The following is a 23,090-nucleotide window of genomic DNA, read 5'->3' on the forward strand; positions in this document are numbered from 1 at the left end:
CAAGGCTTGCCACGTTCAACACACGACTTCGAAAACCTTCTGTTTAGAAGGCACGCCTCCCTGTCACCGACTCTGCTCGATGGCTGGCGCTGGGGAGAGAATATAATTAGGAGGGGGACAACAGCATGCCCTACCTTGGTCCTTTTTCCTTTGTGGCACTTTTGCTAAGAACAGAATTTCGTCCAGAGGGAGGTTCTGATTTTTCTTCTGTGGGAGATCCAACTCCAGCACTAAAATGATAACTATTTTTTCTTGTCATTTTGAAAAAAATCATAACGAATTTCAATTATAGGGAACATAGCAACACATCACATTTTGTAAGGCATTTTAGAGTCGATACAGTTGTTATTGTCTTTTTTTAAATGATCACTTTAATGGAAGTAACTTTCATTATAAGCTTTGGCTCTTTCTTTCCCCCATTACAAACCATAAAGAGCAGACACCACCCACTGCAGAGCTGGGAAAGGAAGCCCGCTGCCTGCCAGAGATGCTCAAGTGATCTGCTTCCACACTCACTGTAGGCCCATAGCAGACAGAGTGGAGCCAGTTGCCACCCTCCCCAATGACCTTTCCTCCGAAACTAGAGAAGCAACTATGCTATCATCCTGTTGCACGCTAGGACAAAAAGCAAGTTGCCCAAATCTTTAATCTAGACATTTGATTTAGAACGGATGAAGGAGGTGATGAGCAAAACATAGCGTAGTTCTCTTACCTGGTCTTTTCTTTGCTTGCTCTCCTTAAAGATGAGGAGGAAGAAATACTTCGCCCATAAGCAGTGTCGGATGATTTATCTTCCATATTTGAAAGCGGATAACTAAAATTGTACACATGTGAAACGATGTACAAATGGAAACGACTTGTCAATCTTTGCTCGTGTCCTACCAAGACGGGCATATTTGTTCCCTCCCCCCTCATGAATATCATACTGTGGATGCTGAGAATTTAATGGTGAGATTTCATTAAAAACATACATACAGGAGAAGTCGAGGTAAGATGAAAAGGATATTATAAAGTTTCTCCTGAGCTGGAATAGGGAATGGCTTGTATAAAATGCGTCACACAATGTGGAGTTATTACATAGACACGCATGGTCGTTTGAAAGATTACTGAGGCTTTTGTTTTAAGCTCCAGTACTGACTTTGTATTTCACAAAGAGCTTCTAGTTCCATGCCGGGACACAGCTTGGGAGACTGGCCAGCGCGAATCATCTCGGTTTGCTCTTGTCTTTCTTCACGCAGTCCATGTTGCCAGAGTGTAAGTGGCTCTGACTACAGATGCGTATTCAGATGGACTGGTGGCATGCAGTCAAAAGAAAATAGCAGACAAGGGATTGGCGTTATGGTGGCGATAGTTCCACTCTCTCTACTATGTTTGGTTATGAAGCTGTGTTTATTTTCATGGTGATGCTCCATGCAGAGAAAGAAAACAAGCAATACTAGGAAATTTACATATTCACATGGTAATGGACAGATAAAACATATATATGCTTCCCTGAATCCCTTCTCCCCACCAAGACTCACGCATCAGAAGGTTTACTGTTAATTAAGAGTATCGCACGCTGATCATTTAGTTCTTGGAAGGAGAGCTCCTTCAATGGCAAAAGTTTGGTTCCATGACTTATCTGTAAAACAATGTAGGGATTCAAAGCAATACTTGCATGGCTCATGCAGTTTCAACATATACTGATAGAATCAATGTTCAATTGACTAAGAGGTCTAATTTCACATACCCCAAAACCCAAACCCAAACTTCCTGTGATCCAGTCGATGCCAACTCATAGCAACTCTGTAGGACAGGGTAGAATGAACTCTTCCATCATCTTCTGAGACAATAACTGTTTAAGGGAGTAGAGTGCCCCAGGAGTGGTTTCAAACTGACAACCTTGAGGATCCCAGCCCAGCCACTAGGCCACCACTGGTCCTAATTTCTCTCTCTCTCTCTCTCTCTCTCTCTCTCTCACACACACACACACACACACACACACACACACACAGTCCATGGGGGAAAAATCCCTGTATCTTTCCATTCAGTTTTTCCATTAACCTTTAGAAGCCCATATATACATTTGTCATACTGTGGTGGCTTGTGTGTTGCTGTGATGCTGGAAGCTATGTCATTGGTATTTCAAATGCCGGCAGGGTCACCCAGAGTGGACAGGTTTCAGCGGAGCTTCCACACGCAGAACAAACAAGGAGGGTGACTCAGCTCGCCATTTCGGAGGAAGTAGTCGCTGGAAACCTGCTGCGTAGCTTGGAAACACTGTCGTCAGCTGAGATAGTACAGTACGGAGGAGGGGCCGGTCCAGTTGGAGGGCACTTACAATGGGACTGAGGAGGAGCTAATTGTCAGACCACGGTGACAAAAGTCTGGTAAAGCCTGCCGCCGCAGTGGAGCCTTCAGGATCTTCATTTGCTGATGGGGCCTGCTTCAAGGTCAGAAGAGACAGATGCAAAAATGTGCTAATGATCAGAACGTGGAATATGAATCTAGGAAAATTTGAAGTGGCCAAAAGGTAAATGGAACACATAAAGATCAATATCCTAGGCATTCATGAGCTGCAATGGCCATTTTGAATCAGAAACCTATGATTCTCTAAGACGGGCATAACAAAATCAAGAGGAATGGTCTGGAATTCATTGTCGAAAAGGACATTGCAAAATCAACCATTAAGTACAATGCTATCTATGATTGGAATATATCTACCCCCTTCAAGTAAATCTATCAATACAATTATTATTCAAATTCATATGCAAACCATGAAAGCTAGTGATGAATAAGTGAAGAATTCTACCAGTTACTTCTGTCTGAAATTGATCAAACATGCAATCAGGATGCACTGATAATTATTGGCAATTGGAATCCAAAAGTTGTAAACAGAAAGGAAGGAACAATAGTTGGAACACAGGGACTTGGGGATAGGAGCACAGCTGGAGACCACATGATAGTTTTTCAAGACTGAGAACTTGTTTGTAGCCAATATCTTTTTTCAACAACGCAAAGCGTCACTGCACAGGTAGACTTCTCCAGATGGCATGCACAGAAATCAAATGGACTGCAGCTGTGGGAAGAGATGCTGGAGAAGCTCGACATCAAAGCTAAAAGCCGGCCGGGGGCTGACTGTGGGACAGACCATCCATTGCTCAGGTGTTCATTCAGGATAAAGGTGAAGAAAATGAAAACACGTCCACAAGAGCCAAAAGATGACCTTGGGTCTAGCCGTGTGAATTCTGAGAACAGGTTCGACTGACCACTAATGACAGAAGACCCGATGAGGTGTGAACACCATTCAGACCATCGTTCATGAGGAAAGTAAAAGGTCATTAAAAAGACAGGAAAGGAAGAAAAGATCAAGGTGATGTCAGAAGAGACTCTGAAACTTGCTCTTAATCATAGAGTAGCTAAAGCAGATGGGAAAAGGATGAAGTCCAAGAGTTGGATAGAAAATTTCAAAAGGTAGCTCTAATGACAAAGCCAAATATTATAAAGAAATGTGCAAGCACCTAGAATTAGAAAAACAGAAGAACATGCTCAGCACATCTTAAACTGAAAGGACTCAAGAAAAAATTCCAAGCCTGGAGTTCCCACCTCGAAAGCTTCTTTAAACAAAATATGGAATGATGCAGGAAGCATCAAGAGAAGATGGAGAGAATACACAGGGTCACTGCATAAAAAAAGAACTAGTCAGTATTCCACCACTTCAGGAGGCAGCATACGAGCAAGGACCAATGGTGCTAAAGGAGTTCAAGCAGCTCTGAATGCATTGGCCACAAGCAAGGCTCCAGGATTTGATGGAATACCAATGGAAATGTTTCAGCAAGCTGATGAAGCGCTGGACGCACTCACGCATCTATGCCAGGAGAAATTTGGAAGACAGCTACTTGGCTAGCTGACTGAAAGAGATTCATATTTGTGCCCATTCCAAAGAAAGGTGACCCAACAGAATGCTCAAACTGTAGAACGATAGAATTGATCTTGTACGCAAGCAAAATTTTGCTGAAGATCACCCAACAGTGGTTGCAGCAGGGTGTTGACAGGGAACTGCCAAAGGTTCAGGTCAGACTCAGGGAACTGCCAAAGGTTCAGGTCAGATTCAGAAGAGGACGTGGAACAAGGAAATTATTGATGATGTCAAATGGCTCTTGGCTAAAAAGCATAGAATACCAGAAAGATGTTTCCTTGTGCTTTATTGACTATGCAAAGAATGGGAATTCCAGAACACTTCCTAGTCTCATTCAGAAGTTGTACATGGATCAAGAGCCAGTTGTGCTCATGGAAGAAGGGAACACAGCATAGTTTAAAATCAAGAAAGGTGTGTGGCAGAGCTGTACGCTCTCACCATACTTGTCCAGTCTGTATGTGATCTTCATCACAGAAGCTGGCTTATCTGAAAAGAATGTGGCATCAGGAGTGGAGGTAGGCTTCTGAACAACCTGCGATCTACACGTGACACAAGCTTGCTGCTGAAAACAGGAAGGGCTTGAAGCACTTGCTGACAAAGATCAAGGGTTGCAGCCTTCAGTGTGGCTCACGACTCCAGGTGAAGGAGGCTGACATTCTCACAACTGGACCAATAGGTAACGTCATGAGACATGGATAGAAGATTGACGTTGTCAAGGATTTTGTTTTGTTTGGATCCACAATCGATGCTCATGGAAGCAGCAGTCAAGATATCAAAAGACGAGTTGTACTAGGTAAGTCTACTGCACAGGACCTCTTTAGAGCATTAAAAATGGGAGGATGCTTCTTTGAGGACTAACACAAACCTTAATATGTTCCCATGGCCTCACATGTATGTGAAAGCAGGCGTTGAATCAGGACGATTGTATGAGAATCGATGAACTTGAATTGTGACCCTGGAGAAGAATGTTGAAAGTGCATGGCCTGCTAAAAGGACGAGTTGATCTGTCATGGAAGAAGTACAACCAGCGTGCTCCTTAGAGGAAAGGATGGCAAGGCTTCATCTTACATACTTTGGGACATATTGTCAGGAAAGACCAGTCCCCAGAGGAGGACACCATGCTTGGTACACGGAGGGGCAGCGGAAACGGGGAAGGGCCTCAATGGGATGGACTGACACGTGGTTACAATGGGCTCCGCCACAGGAACAGTTGTGAGGCTGGTGCAGGACTGTGCTGAGCTTCCTTCTGTTGGGCACAGAATTTCCATGGGTCGAAACCAACTCTGTGACACCTGACAACACAGGTGTGTGTGTGCATGTACAGGTGTGTGAATACAGACAGAGAATCAGAAAGAGAGAACTGACGTAGAAACAGTGGAATCACGCTTGTGGTCATGCTTGCTTTGGGATGGTCTTCGAGCTTGTTTACGTCCCCTCCAATTCCCCACCATCACCATTGCTTTATAGGCCGCAGTTTCACACCATAATTATCAGCCTGCCTTTGATTTTGCAAACTCATCTGGACTTATTGGCAGGAGTTCCTTGCAACTGGAACTAAATACTGTAACAAAACAAACAATCAAAAAACAAACTCACTACAATTAAGTCATCCGGATTCAGAGCAACCCTTTTGGCAGGGTCACCCTATAGGACAGGGTAGAACTCTTGCCTCATCTTTCTTTTGCAGAGAAGCAAGTGGTTTCAAAATGCTCACCTTGCAGCTACCGGTCCTGTGCGTAACCAACCATACCATCAATACTGCCACTCGCTGCCACTCCAACTCTGCGTGGCCCTACGGGACAGTGTAGAACTGCCACATGTGTTTCCAAGGCCGTAACATTATACAGGAGTAGAAACACTTGTCTTTCTCTTATGGAGACTCACTGGTTTCAAACTGCTGACCCTGTGGTTGGCAGCACAGTGCATAACCACTATGCCACCAGCTCCCTGCAGTACTTTAAGGATATTTAAACACAGTGCCTGTTTATCTTACAGCATGTGGGACCCCAGATTCTGTGTAATTTGACAGCGTGGCACCATCAGCTTTCTTCACCGCATTTGCTTATGTACCCGCTTTGTCTTCCGCATTCGCGTTGGGATAGGCTGGTGTGCTTCTTCCTTGTGGGCTTTGTTGTTTCGTAGCTAGATGGCTGCCTGTTTGTCTTCAAGCCTTTAAGAACCCAGATGCTGTATCATTTGATAACCGGGCACCATCTGCTTTCTTCACCACTTTTGCTAATGCACCCCCTTTGTCCTCAGCGATCGAGTAGGGGCAGGCTGGTGTGCTTCTTCCGTGTGGGTTTTGTTGTCTCTCAGCTAGTGGTGCTTGTTTATCTTCAGGTCTTTAAGGCTTCAGGTGCTATATCTTTTGGTAGCTGGGCACCATCAGCTTTTTTCACCACACTTGCTTGTGTACCCATTGTCTTCAGTGACTTCAGGCGTTGTATCTTTTAGTAGCCAAGCATCATCCGCTTTCTTCACCACATTTTCTTGTGCACCCATTGTCTTCAGCGATCATGCCAGGCAGGTGAGCATCTCAGACTGCCAAATTGTTAGAACAAAGTGTTCTTGTGTTGGGGGAGTACTTGTGTAGGGGCCCACTGTCCATCTGTTTTCTTACTACTCAACCTATAAATATATGTACATAGACCTATTTCCCCCTCATCATATATAAATATATTTACATCTTTATATGCCTGTATTTACATCTCTATGACTACCCCTTGCCTCCTAGTTCTTTTCTCTATTTCTTTGTACTTTTCTCTTGTCCCACTATCAGGTTCTGCCTTCATTTGGGTTTTAGGCATTCCTCTTGGTTACATTGCCCTTGATCCAGCCCTGCAAGGCCTCCTGCACCCTTCTTGACATTGATTTCGAATCACTTGTTGTTCCCTTGTCCCTGTGCTTGTTAGCACCTCTTCCTTCCCCCCAACTCCCCTACCCCCATGTTCCCCTGATCTGTCATCCCATTGTTCTCTCTTCTGGCTTGTTTATTCTGCCTATCCCTTCCAGGTAGACATGCTATGTACCATCACCAGACTGAGTGCAACGAAGCAACAACAGAAAGTAAAACAATGGCTACAACAACAATAACACACACATGCATGCATATATAACCGTATGAATAGTTCAGGGTCTGTTTGTTTTCCTTCATGTGGGCCATCTAACTGAGAAACAACAAAGCCCACATGGAAGAAGCACACCAGCCTGTAAGATGACAAGGCGGTGAAGGGGTCAGGTATCAGGCATCAAAGACCAAAAAAAAAAAAAATCATAACATTGTGAATGAGGGGGAGTGCAGAGTAGGGACCCAGGGCCCTTCCGGGGGAAATTGATCATCCCCTTGCAGAAGGACTGCGGGGAGGAGAGGAGCAAATCAGAATGCAGTGTAGTAACGATGAAATATGCAATTTTCCTCTAGTTCTTAAATGCTTCCTTCCCCCCCACTACCATGATCCCAATTCTCCCTTACATATCCGGCTGGACCGGAGGATGTACACTGGCACAGATAGGAACTGGAAATACAGCAAACCCAGGACAGATGAACCCCCCAGGACCAGTGGAGAGAGTGGCAATAGTGGTAGGGTGGAGGGAAGGTGAGGGAGAAAGGGGGAACAGATGACAAGGTCTACATATGGCCTCCTTCCTGGGGGATGGACAGTGGAGAAGTGGGTGAGGGAGACGTTGGATGGGGTGAGATATGATAAAATAATAATAACTTATAAATTATCAAGGATTCAGGGGAGGGGGAAGGAGGGGAAAATGAGCTGACACCAAGGGCTCAATTGGAAAGCGGGTGTTGTGAGAATGATGAGTCAACACATGGACTAATGTGCTGGACACAAATGATGTATGTACAGATTGTGATGAGTTGTATGAGCCCCTAATAAAATGATTATTCAATTAAAAACAAACAAACAAACAAAAAACCACAGCGCTAGACAGAGCTCTGTGCTGGTGATTTTACTAGCCCAGAGGGGAGTCATTGAGATCAGATCACTTTCTGAGATCTGTCATCAATCAAGTTGTAATTAGATGCCTCTCACCACCAAGCTACTTCTCAGGAGCCTTTCACAGTAAGCGAGACCATGCCATGCCTATTTCCCCATTTCGTTTACAGGGAAGGGCAAAGCCCTTCCAGCGGTCTGCAAGACTTGCACGATCCGGTTTCCCTCTCCTGCTTGCATTCTGAAGCTACTTTCCCTGCTTTGTTCTCTCAACTCCAGCTACATGGACTTGCTTGTTGCTCTTTAAACATGCCGCTTGCCCTGGCCATTTCCTCTGTCCTGGGGGCTCTTTTTCTAGGTGTTCCCTAGATTTCTCTTCAATTCTCATACAGTCCCAGGAATATAACCCTGACCTCCTTCGAATTTTGTTCACATGTGACCTTGTCAGTGAGTCCGAATGACCCCAGTGTTTCCAACGGCCACCACCAGCCTCAGTTCACCCAGCGCTGTAGAGACCCTGTGTTCTGACTGTGGTCATTCCCCGTGCCCTCTTGCTGATGTTCGGCGCTGATGCGCTGGTTTCACAGAATGACACACTGCCCAGTCCTGCACCAGCCTCACAAAACTGTTATGTTTGAGCCCATTGCTGCAGCCACAGTGCCACTCCATCTTGTTGATGGTCTCCTCCTCCCCCCCAACCCCCTCCTCCTTTTCCTCAATGTCCCTCTACTTTACCAAGCATGAAGTCCTTCTCCAGGGACTGGTCTATCTTGATAACATGTCAAAAGCACGTGAGATGTAGTCTCGCCATGCTTGCTTCCTAAGGGGCCTTCTGGTTGCACTTCCTCCAGGTTCGCGCTCCTGGTAGCTATGGTTTTTCCCCTGAGTTCTTTGCTGACACCGTCATTCAGAGGCATCCATTCTTAATCATCGTCCGTCTGTCACAGGCACACGAGACCGTGGAAAACGCCTGGACGGCGAGGCCTGCACGCTTCACGCTCTGACGTGGTCTGGCGCAGCCCGTTTCTGCTCCTGTTTTGTCCTAGTCTGGGAGCGCTGTGGAGCGCTGCCCACCATGGTGAGCCTGTTGGGATTTGAAATGTGGTGGCCAAGCTTCTGGCTTCACAGCAACACAGAAGCCACCACAGTCCGGCGGGCTGACACACCAGAGGGGGTTCCCCGTTAGTGCTAGTTGTTGCTATTGTATTAAACAATGTAACTCATTACTTTTGCTACCCACCGTCTCCACCCACTGCCATCTAAGCGCCATGAGCTTTGTCTGTTTGGCTCAGTGACCAATTGAAACTTAACCTTTACTGAATGAATGGATTTGGGTTTTAGAGAAGACGTGCACGTCACATTAGGTTTAAAAAAAAATTCATGACCAAATATAACTAGTCATGACCATCTGTTCTGTGGCAGCATTTTTTGTTTTTTTTCTGGTATGTGCTCTGTATGGGTTTCTCTATTCTTTACCTCCCTTTTTTCTAAACACATCCTCACGTTGCGCTGTGCCAATTCTTATTAAATTATCTTTGACTGAGTTGGGCTTCCTTGGGCCGGTGGTTTCTCAGTGGGTTGTGTGCGTGTGAAGGGGTATGTGTGGGGGAGTGGGGAGGGAGGGAAGGTAGAAGAAGGGGCTGAGTTAAGTTCTGGGCTTGCTCGTCTTTATCATTCAAAAGGCCAAGCCTCTGCTCCCAGCGTGTCCTGCGAGCACGACTTCCTGTCTGGCTAGGCTCCTCTGTATCTTGCAATCAGATGACAGAGAGAGAGCCTCGACTGGCAGCCTGGCTTACCCCATGTCCTGAATTCCTGCACCCACCTGGCAAAGAAGGAAGGTAGCTTTTGCGTTCTGACATCTCCCAGTCAGTGTAGTCAAGGGTGATTTCTGAGATCTACCCGCCTCCACTGTCTCTCTTGCCCCACCTCTGAGATTTCATTCTCTTTTTCTAGTCTTCTTCCTGTACAGATTCTTCATGATCTCAGGGGCTCTCGGCAGTCCTTTAATCTGTTCTGAAGTCAGAGATGCCCTGGTGGAGTAGTGTGTTGCAAGTTCGGCTACAAACCACAACATTGGCAGGTCAAGGCCACTAGCTGCTCCTCAGTAGAATGAGGCATCTGGCTGCTCCCATAAAGATGTACAGCCTTCACAACTCACAGGGACAATTCTACCCTCTCCTACAGGGCCCTGTGGGTCACAGCTGACTTCGTGGCGGTGCATTTAGAATCTTTATTTATTTTCCCGATTCTCCTTGTTGCTTTTGATTTCTAGAAGTGGGAAATAGGGGCTGAAGCAACCATGTTCAAAATGCATTCAAAGATTTGGGGGTTTAGCTTCCTGTTTCTCCAAGCATTGCATTCCACTATGCAGTTAATTAAAATAATATTCACCTTGCATTCTAAATCCATGATTATAATTTGATTAATTTGAACTCTGTTAAAATTAATAAGATGGAAAGCACATTTCTATCCTTCTCACGAATACTAAGCCCCAGAAGTAATAACACCCCTAAAGTAAAAATGCTCCTTCTTTATACCTTATTTGAAATTTGAGACTGGCGTTCACGGGCTGCTCTAACTACGTTACCAGATTCTAGTTAAAACCACACAAAAATGCAAAACTAGCCAGACAAAGTTATGAAGTGGTGGTTTCTAAGTCCCTGTCTCTAGAAAACATACATTACATTCCAGCCAAACCAAACTCACTGCCGTTGAGTTGAATCGGACTCCTGTAGGATGGAGGGGAAAGGGCCCTGTAGGGTTCTGAGGTTCATTTTTTTTTCTGAGAGCAGAAAGCAGCTGGTGGTTTAGAACTGCTGACCATGAAGTTAGCAGCCCAAACCCACGATGCCAACAGAGCTCCACTGAATTATGGTAGGTGGTTGTACAGTTGGACCATAATGGCATTGCGAGGGAAAAAATAAAAAGGATCACCATGCACATTGAAATACAAATGCGTGCCGCCACTTACCCGCCCGTAATCATAGAATCCATCACTAATGATATTAGTCGATGATAAATAGCCAGTCTGGCTGTATTTCAAGGAAAGATTGTGGTTGAGCAGTTTGTTATAAGCTGCCTCACTGAACTTATTTTTTCGACTTAGTGACAGATTAATTTCTTCAAGGATATCTGCAGCGCTGCCAATAAAACAAGAGCAGGAGTTGCTTCACACAAACAAGCTGGCATGATATACCTACTGCATTATATACCTACTGCATTGCATATCTACTGCATGCCATACCTACTGCATGCCATACTTACTGCATGCCATACCTACTGCATGCCATACCTACTGCATGACATACCTATTGCATGCCATACCTACTGAATGATATACCTGCTGCATGCCATACCTGCTGCATGACATACCTACTGCATGACACAACTATTGCATGACACACCTACTGCATGACATACCTACTGAATGATATACCTACTACATGATATACCTACTGCATTATATACCCCTACTGCATGACACACCTACTGAATGATATACCTACTACATGATATACCTACTGCATTATATATCTACTGCATTATATACCCCTACTGCATGACATACCTACTGCAATCCTGCGTGCAGAATTGGAACGGATAGTGGCCCTTTGTGGAGAAAGCAATACTGACAGAATTGCAACAGCAAGTCCGCACTTTCTGAGGACGTAGGTCATGTAGGAATTCTAACCATGGGAAACGGGTGGGGGGGCTGGAGGGGGGTGTGTTGCAGACAAAGTTCACTTTGCACTTACAGCAAAGTTAGTCTGGGGCCCAGCTCTTTCAGCGCACCAGGCAATATATACAAAGAATAAAAATGATCAGACACGAATAGCACAAACCTGGAGCCTTCAAACCTTTTTTGCTGATTTCCTGAAGACCCCACACTTAATGGGACGCTGCTCAGCAGGAGAACTGATTTGGTGAGAGTGGCCGCGTGCACGCGCTGGTTAAAAGGGTTGTCGTCAGTGGTGGGCGTTGGGGGTGGGAGGGGGCGGGGAGACGTCGTGGTCACAGCTGGTCCGTTCCACGTTAGCAGTGGGAGTCGAGAGACAGACGACAGCGTCAGTCACCAGCAGAGACGGCGACTCAGTAACTGCCATCGCGTGGCTTCCAACTCACCGTATGCCACTGGGTGGAACTGCCCCGTGGGTTGCAAAGACTAACCCTTTACTGCAGTGCTTCTCAACCGTGGTCACCACCCCTCTGGGGGTCGAACGACTCTTTCACAGGGGTCACTCAATTCATCACAGTAGCAAAATAACAGTGATGAAGTAGCAACGGAAATAATTTTAGGGTTCGGGGGGGGGGGTCATCACCACATGAGGGACTGTATGAAAGGGTCGCGGCATTAGGAAGGTTGAGAACCACTGCTTTACTGGGACAGGAGGTCTCATCTCTGCCCCCAGTGGCCGGCTGAGAGTTTTGGACAGTGGCCTTAGGGTGAGCAGCCCCGCTTGTAACCCACGATGCCCCCAGGGCCCCTGGAGGACGGGGAAGCTCTAGCTCGTGGGAAATGGGGACAGATGTCCCCTTCCTTCCAGCCACCCCTCCAGAGGTGACCAGTCACACTGGATTCTCATACTGGGCAGGGCACAGTGCCCATTCTGCCGAGCTGCCCTGTGGCAAGAGGGCACTGGTGCGTTCTGCTCTCCGTCCACACTCACCCGAGCCGGCACAGCTCCGTGGCCACCACTTCGTCACTGGCGCACACCATCACGGCCCAGCTGGCGTGCCGCCTGACCTCCTCGTTCTTGGAGTACAAGAGATGCACCAGCGGCTCCAGGCCACCTGCGTTTTTCAGCTGGAAGCAGAAACCTGACTGAGTTAGTTTACTGTGCCAACCTGGCCGATAAACACATGTGGGGTTCATTGACGGGAGGAGGGATAAATGGCTCGGTGAGCCTTGCCTTTTGAGTTCTTGGGTCTCTTGCTCTGTGATGGTCAGACCAGGGTGCAGCTGCCTTAGCCAGTTCCCTGCTTCAGCTGGCAAGGCTGACTTCCTGCAAGACATCCTTGAGGAGAAGCCACATGGGCCTACCCCGATGCAGCCCTGGGTGCTGGAACAGCCGTATAGAGACCCCTGCCAGCGCTGAGATGCTTACACATTCACTGATTGGGCTTTCCTCCTGCAGTCGGCATCATTGTGTGTGTTTTGTGAGATGGAGGAGGACTTTGTGGATTGGTGTCAGACATATGAGTTAATGTTGGCCTTGTGGGCTTGGGCAGCACTGGGTTGGGATCTTTTCTTGATGTGCACTTAACCTTTATATAACACTCTCTCTTATACATGAATTGCTGTGGATTTGTTTCTCTAAAGTGCCCAGACTAACACACCGACATTGACACCAAGATAGAAACTGGAAGTCCAGATGCTTGGGGAAAAAAAGTCTCCCTATTAGATTTTTAAAAAACTTTCAACTGCGTGGGAACATCTGAGAATGATTCCATACTTGGATTGATTAAAATGAGGTAGGGGTGGGGGTGGAATTCCATCTATTGTAAAACCTCATCATTGGGAGCCCAGTTTTACACAAGTTGTGAAGAAAACAGGCCAGAGTGGAGGGACAGGAGGCGGTCTTGGTTTTATTTGGGGGCGCGGACAGAGGAGAGAGCATATCTTCTTCCTCTCTACTGGCGGGTCCCCTACATTTATTCACTTGGCTTCCAAACGTCGACTCTTCATCTGACTCATGGAAGACGAATGGATGGCCCGTCAAGAACATCAACCTGAATCCTTGGGAGAGGCTCGGATGACGTCGTTAGGTGAAGGATCTTGAAGTGGGGGGTTACCCTGGACATGAGGAGCCGTCGAGCAGGTCCTGACTCGTCCTCACCCTGTGGAGAACAGGGTGAGCGCCGCCCTGCCCCGTGTCAGATCCGAGCCCATCGTTGCAGCCACGATACGGCTGTCCACCTCATCCAGGGCCTTCCACTTTTTGGCTGTCCCTCTACGTTACCGAGCATGATGTCCCTTTCCAGGGATGGACATGTTCTCAGTGCGTAAGACCGAGTCTCGCCACCCTTGCCTCTAAGGCGCACTCTGGCCCCATACTTCTCCCGACACAGACTGGTTTGTTTTTCGGGCAGTCCGTGGTACTCTCCACCTTCTTTGCCAGCAACATATTCAGACACATTGGTTCTTCTTCTTCCCCCATCTTCCTAATTCAACATCCGACTTTCACAAGCATATGAGTCCATTGACAATGCCATGGCTTGGATCAGGCACACCCTAGTCCTCAAGGGAACCTCCTTGCTTCTTAACATGTTAAAGAAATCTTGTGCATCAGATTTACCCAACACAATGTCTGGCTTGATCTCTTGACTGCGGCTTCCATATAAGCATTGATTGTGGATCAAAGTAAGGTGAAATCCTTGATAACATCAATCTTTTCTGTTTATCGTGATGCTACCTGTGGGTCCAGTTGTGAGGAGTGTGGCTTATTTATTTTGTTTGATCCATATTGAAGGCTGCCACCCGGATCTTCATCAGCAAGTGCTCAAATCCTGGTCACTTCCACAAGCAAAGGTGTGCCACCTTGTGGGAAAGCAGCACTGAGGGGATATGATGAGGACCCTATTCCCTTGTCACAGAGGGAGTCTGGAATGCTGGTCTTCCACGGCAGGAAAGCCTCCACTTTGGTAAGTTAGAGGTAAAGTCCAAGTACATTATCCTGCTTTAAATATCGTCCCCACAGATTCTCTCCTTAACAGCTGTGCTGCCTTACAGTGAGCACAGGGTTGATTCTATCTCCCTAGGGAAGCAGACATCCTTTTCTCTCTTCCCACCGTGTCACCCCCGCCCCCCTCATGCCTCCCCCCAAGGCAGGTATTAGGTTTCCTCACCTATGAGCTCAGGGACCTTACTGTAGATACCACTCACCTTGTGATGCATGTAACTACTGAATATGCATGACGTATGGCTACTTACAAATGTCCCAAGATAGTAAAGGGGCTCTCTCTTCTCCCAGGTCCATGTAGTCCACCAAGAGAACCTGAGGTGAGCATGCTACTATAAAGTGTGTCTGATTCGAAACCTCAAACAGTGTAAGATATGACAAAATACTAATTTATAAATTATCAAGGGTTCATGAGGGAGGGACAAGGGAGGGAGGGGGAAAATGAGGAGCCGATGCCAGGGTCTTAGGTGGAGAGCAAATGTTTTGAGAATGATGAGGGCAACGAATGTACAAATGTGCTTTATACAATTGATGCAAGTATGGATTGTGATAAGAGTTGTATGAGCCCCCAATAAAAATGATTAACAAACAAACAAACAAACAGACCAAAAAAACAAAAAATGTGTGATTCCTTTATTTTTCTCTCCTATCTTTCCTATCCACTGTGGCTTTACTATGATCTTCATATGTTACCGCCTTACAGTTGAGCCTACTGGCCCTTCGGTTGCTGGAGGCTGGTTTCCTGTGACACCAGCTGCATACTGAAGGCTGTTAATAAGCCTTCCTCCAAGCCGGATGCCCTGTGCTTCTTCATAGCGTCCAGCTTGTCTGATTATTTAGTCAACGTGCAGAATGCATAAGCATAGTGAGAGGATGCAACCTTAACCCACATGTTTCTTGAGTTTTAAACTGTGCAGTGTTGCTTTGTTCTGTTCACACAACCACCTCTTGATCCATGTTCAGGTCCCACATGAGCACAATTAGGTGTTCTGGGATCCCCATGCTTCTCAAAGTCACCCGAGTTTGTTATGATCCACACCGTCAAACACCTTTGCATAGCCACTAAAACGAAAGTCACTAGCTTCCAGGTATTCTCTGCTTTTAGCCAAGATTCATCTGACATCAGCAATGATAGCTCTTGTTCCACTTCCTCTGCTGAATTAGGCCTACATTTCTGGCAGCTCTCTGTCAATGTGCTGCTCCAAATGTTGTTGGATGATCTTCAGCAACATTTTATTTGCATGTGATATCAATTTATTTGCATGTGAATCAATGGTGTTGTTCTGTAATTTGCACATTGTGCTGGGTTGCTTTTCTTTCAAATGGGCACAAATATGGATCTCTTCCAGTCAGATGGCCAGCTCTTACAAGTTTCTTGGCATAGGAAAATGAGTGCTTCATAAGCTTGTTGAAATATTTCTGTTGGCATCCTGTCAATTCCTGGAGCCTTGTTTCTAATGCCATCAATGCAGTTTGGTCTTCTCCCTTAGATGGTCCTGGATCACATGCTACTTCTCGAAATGGTTGCAGGTAGACCAGTTCTTTGAGGATATAACGGCTCTGTGGATTCTTTCCATCTTTTGATGCCTCCTATGTCATTCAACATTTGCCCAGAGAAACTTTCAACATTACAACTTGAAGGCTTGAATTTTTCTTGCGTTCTTACAGTTTAAGATCTGCTGGGCATGTGCTTCCCTTTTGCTTTTCTAATGCTAGGTCTCTGCACATTTTGCTATTATTACTTGGCTTTGTTTTCTAGAGCTACCCTTTGAAATTTTCTGTTCAGCTCTTTGACTTCATCCTCTCTTCCATTTGCTTTAACTACTCTTAAGAGTGACTTCCAGCATCTCTTCTGACATCCACTTTGATCTTTTCTTTCTTTGCTGTCTTTTTAATGACCTCTTACTTCCCTCATGTTTGATGCTTTTTTGTTTTATGTTTGATGGTCTTCATGTCATCCCACAACTCATCAGGTCTTCTGTCATTAGTGTTCAATGTATCAACTCTCTTCTTGAGATGTTTTCGAAATTCAAGTGGAGTCTATTCAGTGTCACATCTTGGCTCTCGTGGACCTCTTTTCCTCCAGCTTCAACCTGAACTTGCATATGAGCAACTGATGGTCTCGTCCACAGTCAGCCCCTGGCACGGTTTAGCTGCGGGTATTGAGTTTCTCCATGGTCTCTTCCCACAGGTGTAGTCGATCTGATTTCTGGAGAAGTGTACATGGATAGTCACCCTCTGTGTTGTTGAGAAAAGGTATTTGCAATGACAGGTTCATCGTTTTTGCCAAATTTTATCATGTGGTCTCCAGCTTCATTTCTATCACCAAGTCCTTATTTTCCAACTACCGTTCCTCTTTGTTTTCCAACTTTTCCATTCCAACCACCAATAATTATCAATGAATCTTGATGACCTGTTCGATCAAATTCTGACTGAAGTCATTGGTAGAATTCTTCAATTTCTTTATCACTAGCTTTAGTGGTAGGTACATAAATTTGAGTAATCGTTTCATTGACTGGATGTCCTAATATATGGAGAGATAAAATCCTATCACAGACAGCAATATATTTTATGGCAGATCTTGAAATGTCCTTTTTGACGACAAAGGCATTGCCATTCCTTTTGAATGTCGTTCCTGCCATAGTAACCCATTTCCCTCTATGACAAAAAGTGGCCCAGACCAGTCCATTCCGACTCATCAGTGCACAGGATATTGGTATGTATGCGTGCGATGTAATATATGTAATTAATGCAATTTTTGACGACTTTCAATTTTCCTAGATTCATACTCCATACATTCTAAGTTCCAATTATTAATGGACATTTGCAGGGGTTTCTTCTCACTTCGAGTCATGCTCCATCAGGGAACGAAAGTCTTGAAGGCTTTATTCGAGTCACATCACTCTGGCCGACTCTGCTTTGAGAAGGCAGCTCTTCCAGAGTCGTACTCTGAGTGCTTCCGATCTGAGGGGCTCTTCTCCTGGCACTGTCTCTGACGATGTTCTGTTGCTGCTCATTCGGTTTGCAGTGGTTAATTCTTCTAAAGACAACCGATTCCTTTTTTGCAGTCTGTTCTTGGTCTGGAAGCTCTGCTGAAACCTGGTCACACTGGCCGACCCTTCTGGGATTTGAAATACCAGTGACAGAGCTTCCAGCATCGCAGCAAGACACGGGCCACCACAGCACATACACTGACAGAAAAGGGCGAGGCGGGGAAGAGCACATCTTCTTTCTCTCTACTGGGGGACGTCCTATGTATTCCTGACATTGACTATTCATCGGCAAGGTCTAACTTATTTGCAAGTTCAGGTTGAAGCGGAAAAGAGTAAAACAAGTCCACGAGAGCCAAATTACAACCTTGTGTCTAACCAACCTGAATTTTCAGAACATCTCAAGAACAAATATAGGACATTGGACACTAATGACCAAACACCTGATGACCTGTGGGAGAACATCAAGAACATCAAATGTGAGGAGAACAAAAGGTCATTGAAAGGTCAGGGAAGAAAGAAAAGATCAAAGTGGATGTTAGTAGAGACTGAAACTTGCTCTTAATCGCAGATTAGCAAATGGACAGAAAAAATGTCAAAGACCTGAACAGAACATTTCAAAGGGCAGCTCTAGAAGACAAAGAAAAATACTGCAATGAAATGTGCAAAGATCTAGAGTTAGAAGACCAAAAGGGAAGAACATGCTCAGCATATCTTCAACTGAAAGAATTCAAAGACAAAAATTCAAGCCCCAAGCTGCAACACTGAAAGATTCTATGGGTGAAATATTGAATGATGCAGGAAGCGTTAAAAGAAGATGGAAAGAATACAGAATCACTGTATCAAAAAGAACGTTCGACATTCAACCATTTCAAGAGGTAGCATGGGAATAAGAACCAGTGGCGCCGAACGAAGAAAGAAGTTCAAGCTGCACTGAAAGATTTAGCCAAAAACAAAACTCTAAGAATTAATGGAATACCCACTGAAACAGGCTGATGGAGCACTGGAAGCACTTATTGGTCCATGCCAGCTACTTGGCCAAGTGACTGGAAGAGGTCTATATGTGTGCCCTTTCCAAAGAACGGTGTGTTAGTCTGTGTGGACTAGAGAAACAAATACATAGACACTCATATGCATGTAAGAAAGAGCTTCATATACAAGAGCAGTTGAATATTGAGAGAACATCCCAGCCCAGCCAAGATCAAGTCCATAGTCCGATATTAGCCCATATGTCCCATACCAATCTATAAAGTCCTCTTCAGACTCATGAAACACATGCAATAACACAGAATGCAGGAGGATCACAGGCCTGTCTTGTGAATCCAGTGGCATTGTAAGCATCTCAGCACTGGCAGGGGTCTCTACATGGCTTCTCCAGCTCCAGAGGTCTGGTTGCCTCAGGGTAAGTCCATGTGGCTTCTCCTCAGGGATGTCTTGCAGGAAGTGAGCTGAGAGAAAGAGAGTCTCTCCCACCTCCAAGGAGGAAAAGCAGGAATTCCCAGAATCCTCAGGGGAAGGCCATGCCCACACAGAGGCCTCATTGGCTGTGACCCAATTGACAGACTAGATTCCACCCCTTCACTCTTAATCCTCTTAAGTCCCAAATGGACACCAGACTATGTAACTAGCACAAATGGTGACCCCCTAAAATGCACAGGTTATAGAACAGTATCATTGATATATCATGCAAGTAGAATTGTGCTAAAGATCATTCAACAACAGTTGTAGCAGAACATTGACAGAAACTTAGGCCAGATTCACAAGAGGTCGCAGAACAATTGCTGATTTCAGATGGATCTTGGCTAAAAGCAGAGAATACTAGAAAGAAGTGTACTTGTGTTTTATGGATTATGCCAAGGCATTTGACTGTGTGGATCATAACATATTATAGATGGCCTTGAGAAGAATGAGATTTCTAGAACACGTCCTTGTGTTCATGTGAAACTTGTACATAGTTCAAGAGGCAACTGTGCAAACGGAAGGGGGCTATACTGCATGGTTTAAAGTCAGGAAAGGTGTGCACTGGGGTTGTATCCTCTCGCTCTACTTTTTCAATCTGTACACTGAGCAAATCATCAGAGCAGCTGGGTTATAGAAAGCAGAATGCAGCATCAGGATTGGAGGGAGGCTTCTTAACAACCTGGGCTATGCAGATGACACAACCTGGCTTCCTGAAATTGAGGAGGACCGAGCACTTGCTGATGAAGATCAAGGATTGCAGCCTTCGGTGTAGATGACAACTCAGTATAAAGAAAACCACAATCCTCACAACTGGACCAATAGGCAACATCATGATAATGGAGAGATGATGGAAGTTATCAAGAATTTTGTCTTGCGTGGGTCCACAATCAGTGCTCATGGAAGCAGCAGTCAGATCAAAAGTGGTTACACTAGGTAAACCTGCTGCCCGAGACCCAGTAGTGGAATTCAGCCTGCTTGCACTAGTTCAGCAGAACTGATACTTAATTTTTGTTGACTTCTGGCATACTGGCTGTGAAAATGGTACTTGTAGTCAGGGTTCTTTATAAGGTGGGTGGCTGGAAATAATTTTTTTTAATTACATGTCCTACTCTTTTTGAACGTTCATCTGTGCGACAAGGTATTTTAAGTACCTGTAGTAATGCTCATTCTACAGGTAAGAAAAATTAGACAACTATGCTTGGAATATTTATTCATTTCCTAAAACTAGTCATACTTTTGATGGAATACTACCTTTTATTCTTTCGTGTGTGTTACTTCAGTAAACAAACATGTAATGGGAAGAGACAAAGTGCCACTTCGAGAGGGTCATGCTGTCATTCATTTCAGCTTCATGTGCCCCGATCCCCAGGAGATTGTATGAACAAATTATGCAGTTCCCTAAAATGTGCAAAGAGCTGAAAATATGGTCAGAACAATTGCTGTGAGCCCAGCAGAAGCAGAAAGGGGTTTTTCAAAGATGAACACAATAGGTTCAGAGAAGGAAAGTCACTTCTCTGTAATGTGTCAAACACAGGGACTATGATCTCATCCTATTCCTACAGTGAAAAGATGGGTAAGCAAAATCACACAGCTGATGATGCTTGGATGAAAGTGATGAATATTGGAAGTGGGGACACCAATCAAGAAGCAATATGGAGATGTTTTAAATAACTATTAAAAATAGTTTAAAACTTTAAAAAATCAGGTATTACTATTTTTATATTAATGTTTTAAAAGTCTTATAATCTAGTTTCACAAACCTCTTTCATTTTTCTTATTTAAGTATTAATTGTATGAAATCATAAACTACTTTTTGGTGTATCTATCTATATCTATATATTTAAAATGATCCTTAGGGCAGCAAATTGGTTGTAAAATAAAGTATTGAAAAGCAAGGCGGTTACTTTGAGGACGAAGAGGCACCTGACCCAAACCATGGTAGTTTCAATGGCCTCATATATGTGTGAAAGTTGGACACTGGATAAGGAAGACCAAAGAAGAGTCGATGCACTTGGATTGTGGTGATGGCCAAGGATATTGACACTCACGGACTGCTGAAAGGACAGCCAATCTCTCTGGGAAGGAATTCAGACATTTAGCTGATGATCCACACAGTTGAACACACTTGCATGTGTTACACAAGTCAGCAGCTTTCTTGTATTCTCTGCTTTCAGCCAAGAGCTAGCTGACATCAGTAATGACATCGCTCGGTCCATGTTATCTGGTGACTCTGGCTTGAATTGTTGGCAGTTCTCTGTAGATGTACTGCTACAACCCCCTTTGAATTACCTTCAGCAGAATTTTACTTGCATGTAATATTGATATGATTGAATACTTACTGCATTCTGTTGGATCGCTCTTCTTTGGCACAAATTTATATCTCTTATAGTCAGTTGGCCAGATAACTGTCTTCCAGATTTGGGGGCATAGTCTACTGAGTGCGTTCAGTGCTCCATCAGCTTGTTGAGACATTTCAATAGGTATTTCATCAACTCCTGGAGCCTTGTATTATTATTATTATTGCTAAAATCTTTAATACAGCTTAAAGTTCTTCCTGCAGTAGCATTGGCTGTAGACCATATGCTATCTCTTGGTTCAAAACCTTTTTGTCTTCCTTTCCCCGCCTTTGATGCTTCCAGCATCCTTCTACATTTTGCCCCCAGTATCCTTCAGGATTGCAACTTGCGTCTCATTGAAAAGGAAAAACTTACTTATAAATTGTTCTTCCTCCCCTACCCCCTCCCTCCCTCATGAACCCTTGATAATTTTTTTTTTTTCATGTCTTACACCGCCTACTTCTCTCTTCACCCACTTTTCTGTTGTTTGTCCCCCTGGGAGGGGGTTATATGTAGATCATTGTGATCAGTTCCCCCTTTCTGCCCCACCTTCCCCTTCCCCTCCTGGTATCGCTGCTCTCAGTAGTCATCCTGAGGGGTTTATTTGTCCTGGATTCCCTGTGTTTCGAGCTCTTTTCTGTATCCGTGTGCATCTAAATTGTTCTTAAGAAGGACCTGACAGCACTTGTGTCACTAGCAATATTGTGCTGAGATTAGACAAACACCAACAAAAACCCCAGACCCACTGCCTCGATGTGCTGCTCACAGTGACCCTCCATGCAGTTTCCAAGGTGATCGGTCTTACAGGAGCAGAGTGCCTCATTTTCCTCCCCCAGAATAGCTGGTGGGTTTGAACCCTGCAGTTGGCAGCCCAGCGCTTACTTGACAGGGCTGCCAGGACTCTCTGTCTGCCACCCAGTCTGGCTGATAGCCAGAGAACAGTCCTGTGGATTATATTCTACTCCCGGTCACTCTTCTCCAAAACTCAGGGACCTCTGACAGCAATTTTATGGCCAGCCTATACCGTGTGCAGTCATAGCCCTTATGTGAGATTCCGTGCTAACGGGACACCTGGGTTGTTTGCAGCTGTTCAGCGATGGTAAACAACGCTCCTGGCACCCAGAGGCAAGAGATTCTCCTAGGTATAGGCCTAGAAATAGAATTGCTGGGTTGCAGGATGTATATGCCCACCTTCTTTGCTTAGAAAATGCCCATTTGTTTTCCGAAGGGGTGTGCCAATTTTCATGACTTCAATGATGGATAGTCCAAGCACGTAGAATGTTTCCCATGACCCCATCAATAGGTAGTGACAGAACAAACTAGGGGAGCAAATGCTATTGGGCCTCTCACCTCGGCCCGGGCCTCATAGCCACAGGCGGTTGCAGACACCGCGAGGGCAGCTTTGCTCTGGACGACGGTGTTGGCCGAATGCAGGGGGCCGATGATGGCTTGCATGATGTTGTGGCTCTGTATGCTCACACGCAGGGCCTCCTGCATCGCCATGTTCGTCAGCACCGTCGCCGCGTTTGCAATGGCCCCGTCTCGTTTACTAGACAGAGTGTTTATTAACGGGTCAATACCGTCGGCTTCGGCAGCGGCACTGGGTAAATGAAGGAGAAATGGCTGTAATTAATCTGAGTTCAGAAAGGCATCGTTGGAGCAAGGAATTCAGCTTATAAAAATGAACGGGATGATGGATATGATTCTAGAAGTAAATTAATTTGCAGTGTGGTGAACCCAGAGCTGAGAAGCGAGCGACGTGGGGGTCTGGGAACATT

At 45.3% G+C, this 23,090-nt stretch overlaps 1 protein-coding gene across 1 annotated transcript in view; it reads right to left on the reverse strand.

Annotated features, from left to right (window-relative positions):
• The window catches only part of ARMC3 (armadillo repeat containing 3), a 119,803-nt gene that overhangs the window by 24,678 nt on the left and 72,035 nt on the right, over positions 1-23,090 (reverse strand). The window contains exons 11-16 of the mRNA XM_013006787.2: positions 22,663-22,912; positions 12,513-12,649; positions 10,817-10,985; positions 1,521-1,621; positions 713-814; positions 135-230 (exon numbers count right to left, since the gene is read on the reverse strand). Coding sequence (XP_012862241.1) covers positions 135-230; positions 713-814; positions 1,521-1,621; positions 10,817-10,985; positions 12,513-12,649; positions 22,663-22,912 — 855 coding nt within the window. The remainder of the gene's footprint in view (positions 1-134; positions 231-712; positions 815-1,520; positions 1,622-10,816; positions 10,986-12,512; positions 12,650-22,662; positions 22,913-23,090) is intronic.

The sequence above is a fragment of the Echinops telfairi genome, unplaced genomic scaffold (genome assembly GCF_000313985.2).
Source record: "Echinops telfairi isolate 266 unplaced genomic scaffold, ASM31398v2 ScPeMD7_7461;HRSCAF=8499, whole genome shotgun sequence".
Taxonomy (NCBI): Eukaryota; Metazoa; Chordata; class Mammalia; order Afrosoricida; family Tenrecidae; genus Echinops; species Echinops telfairi.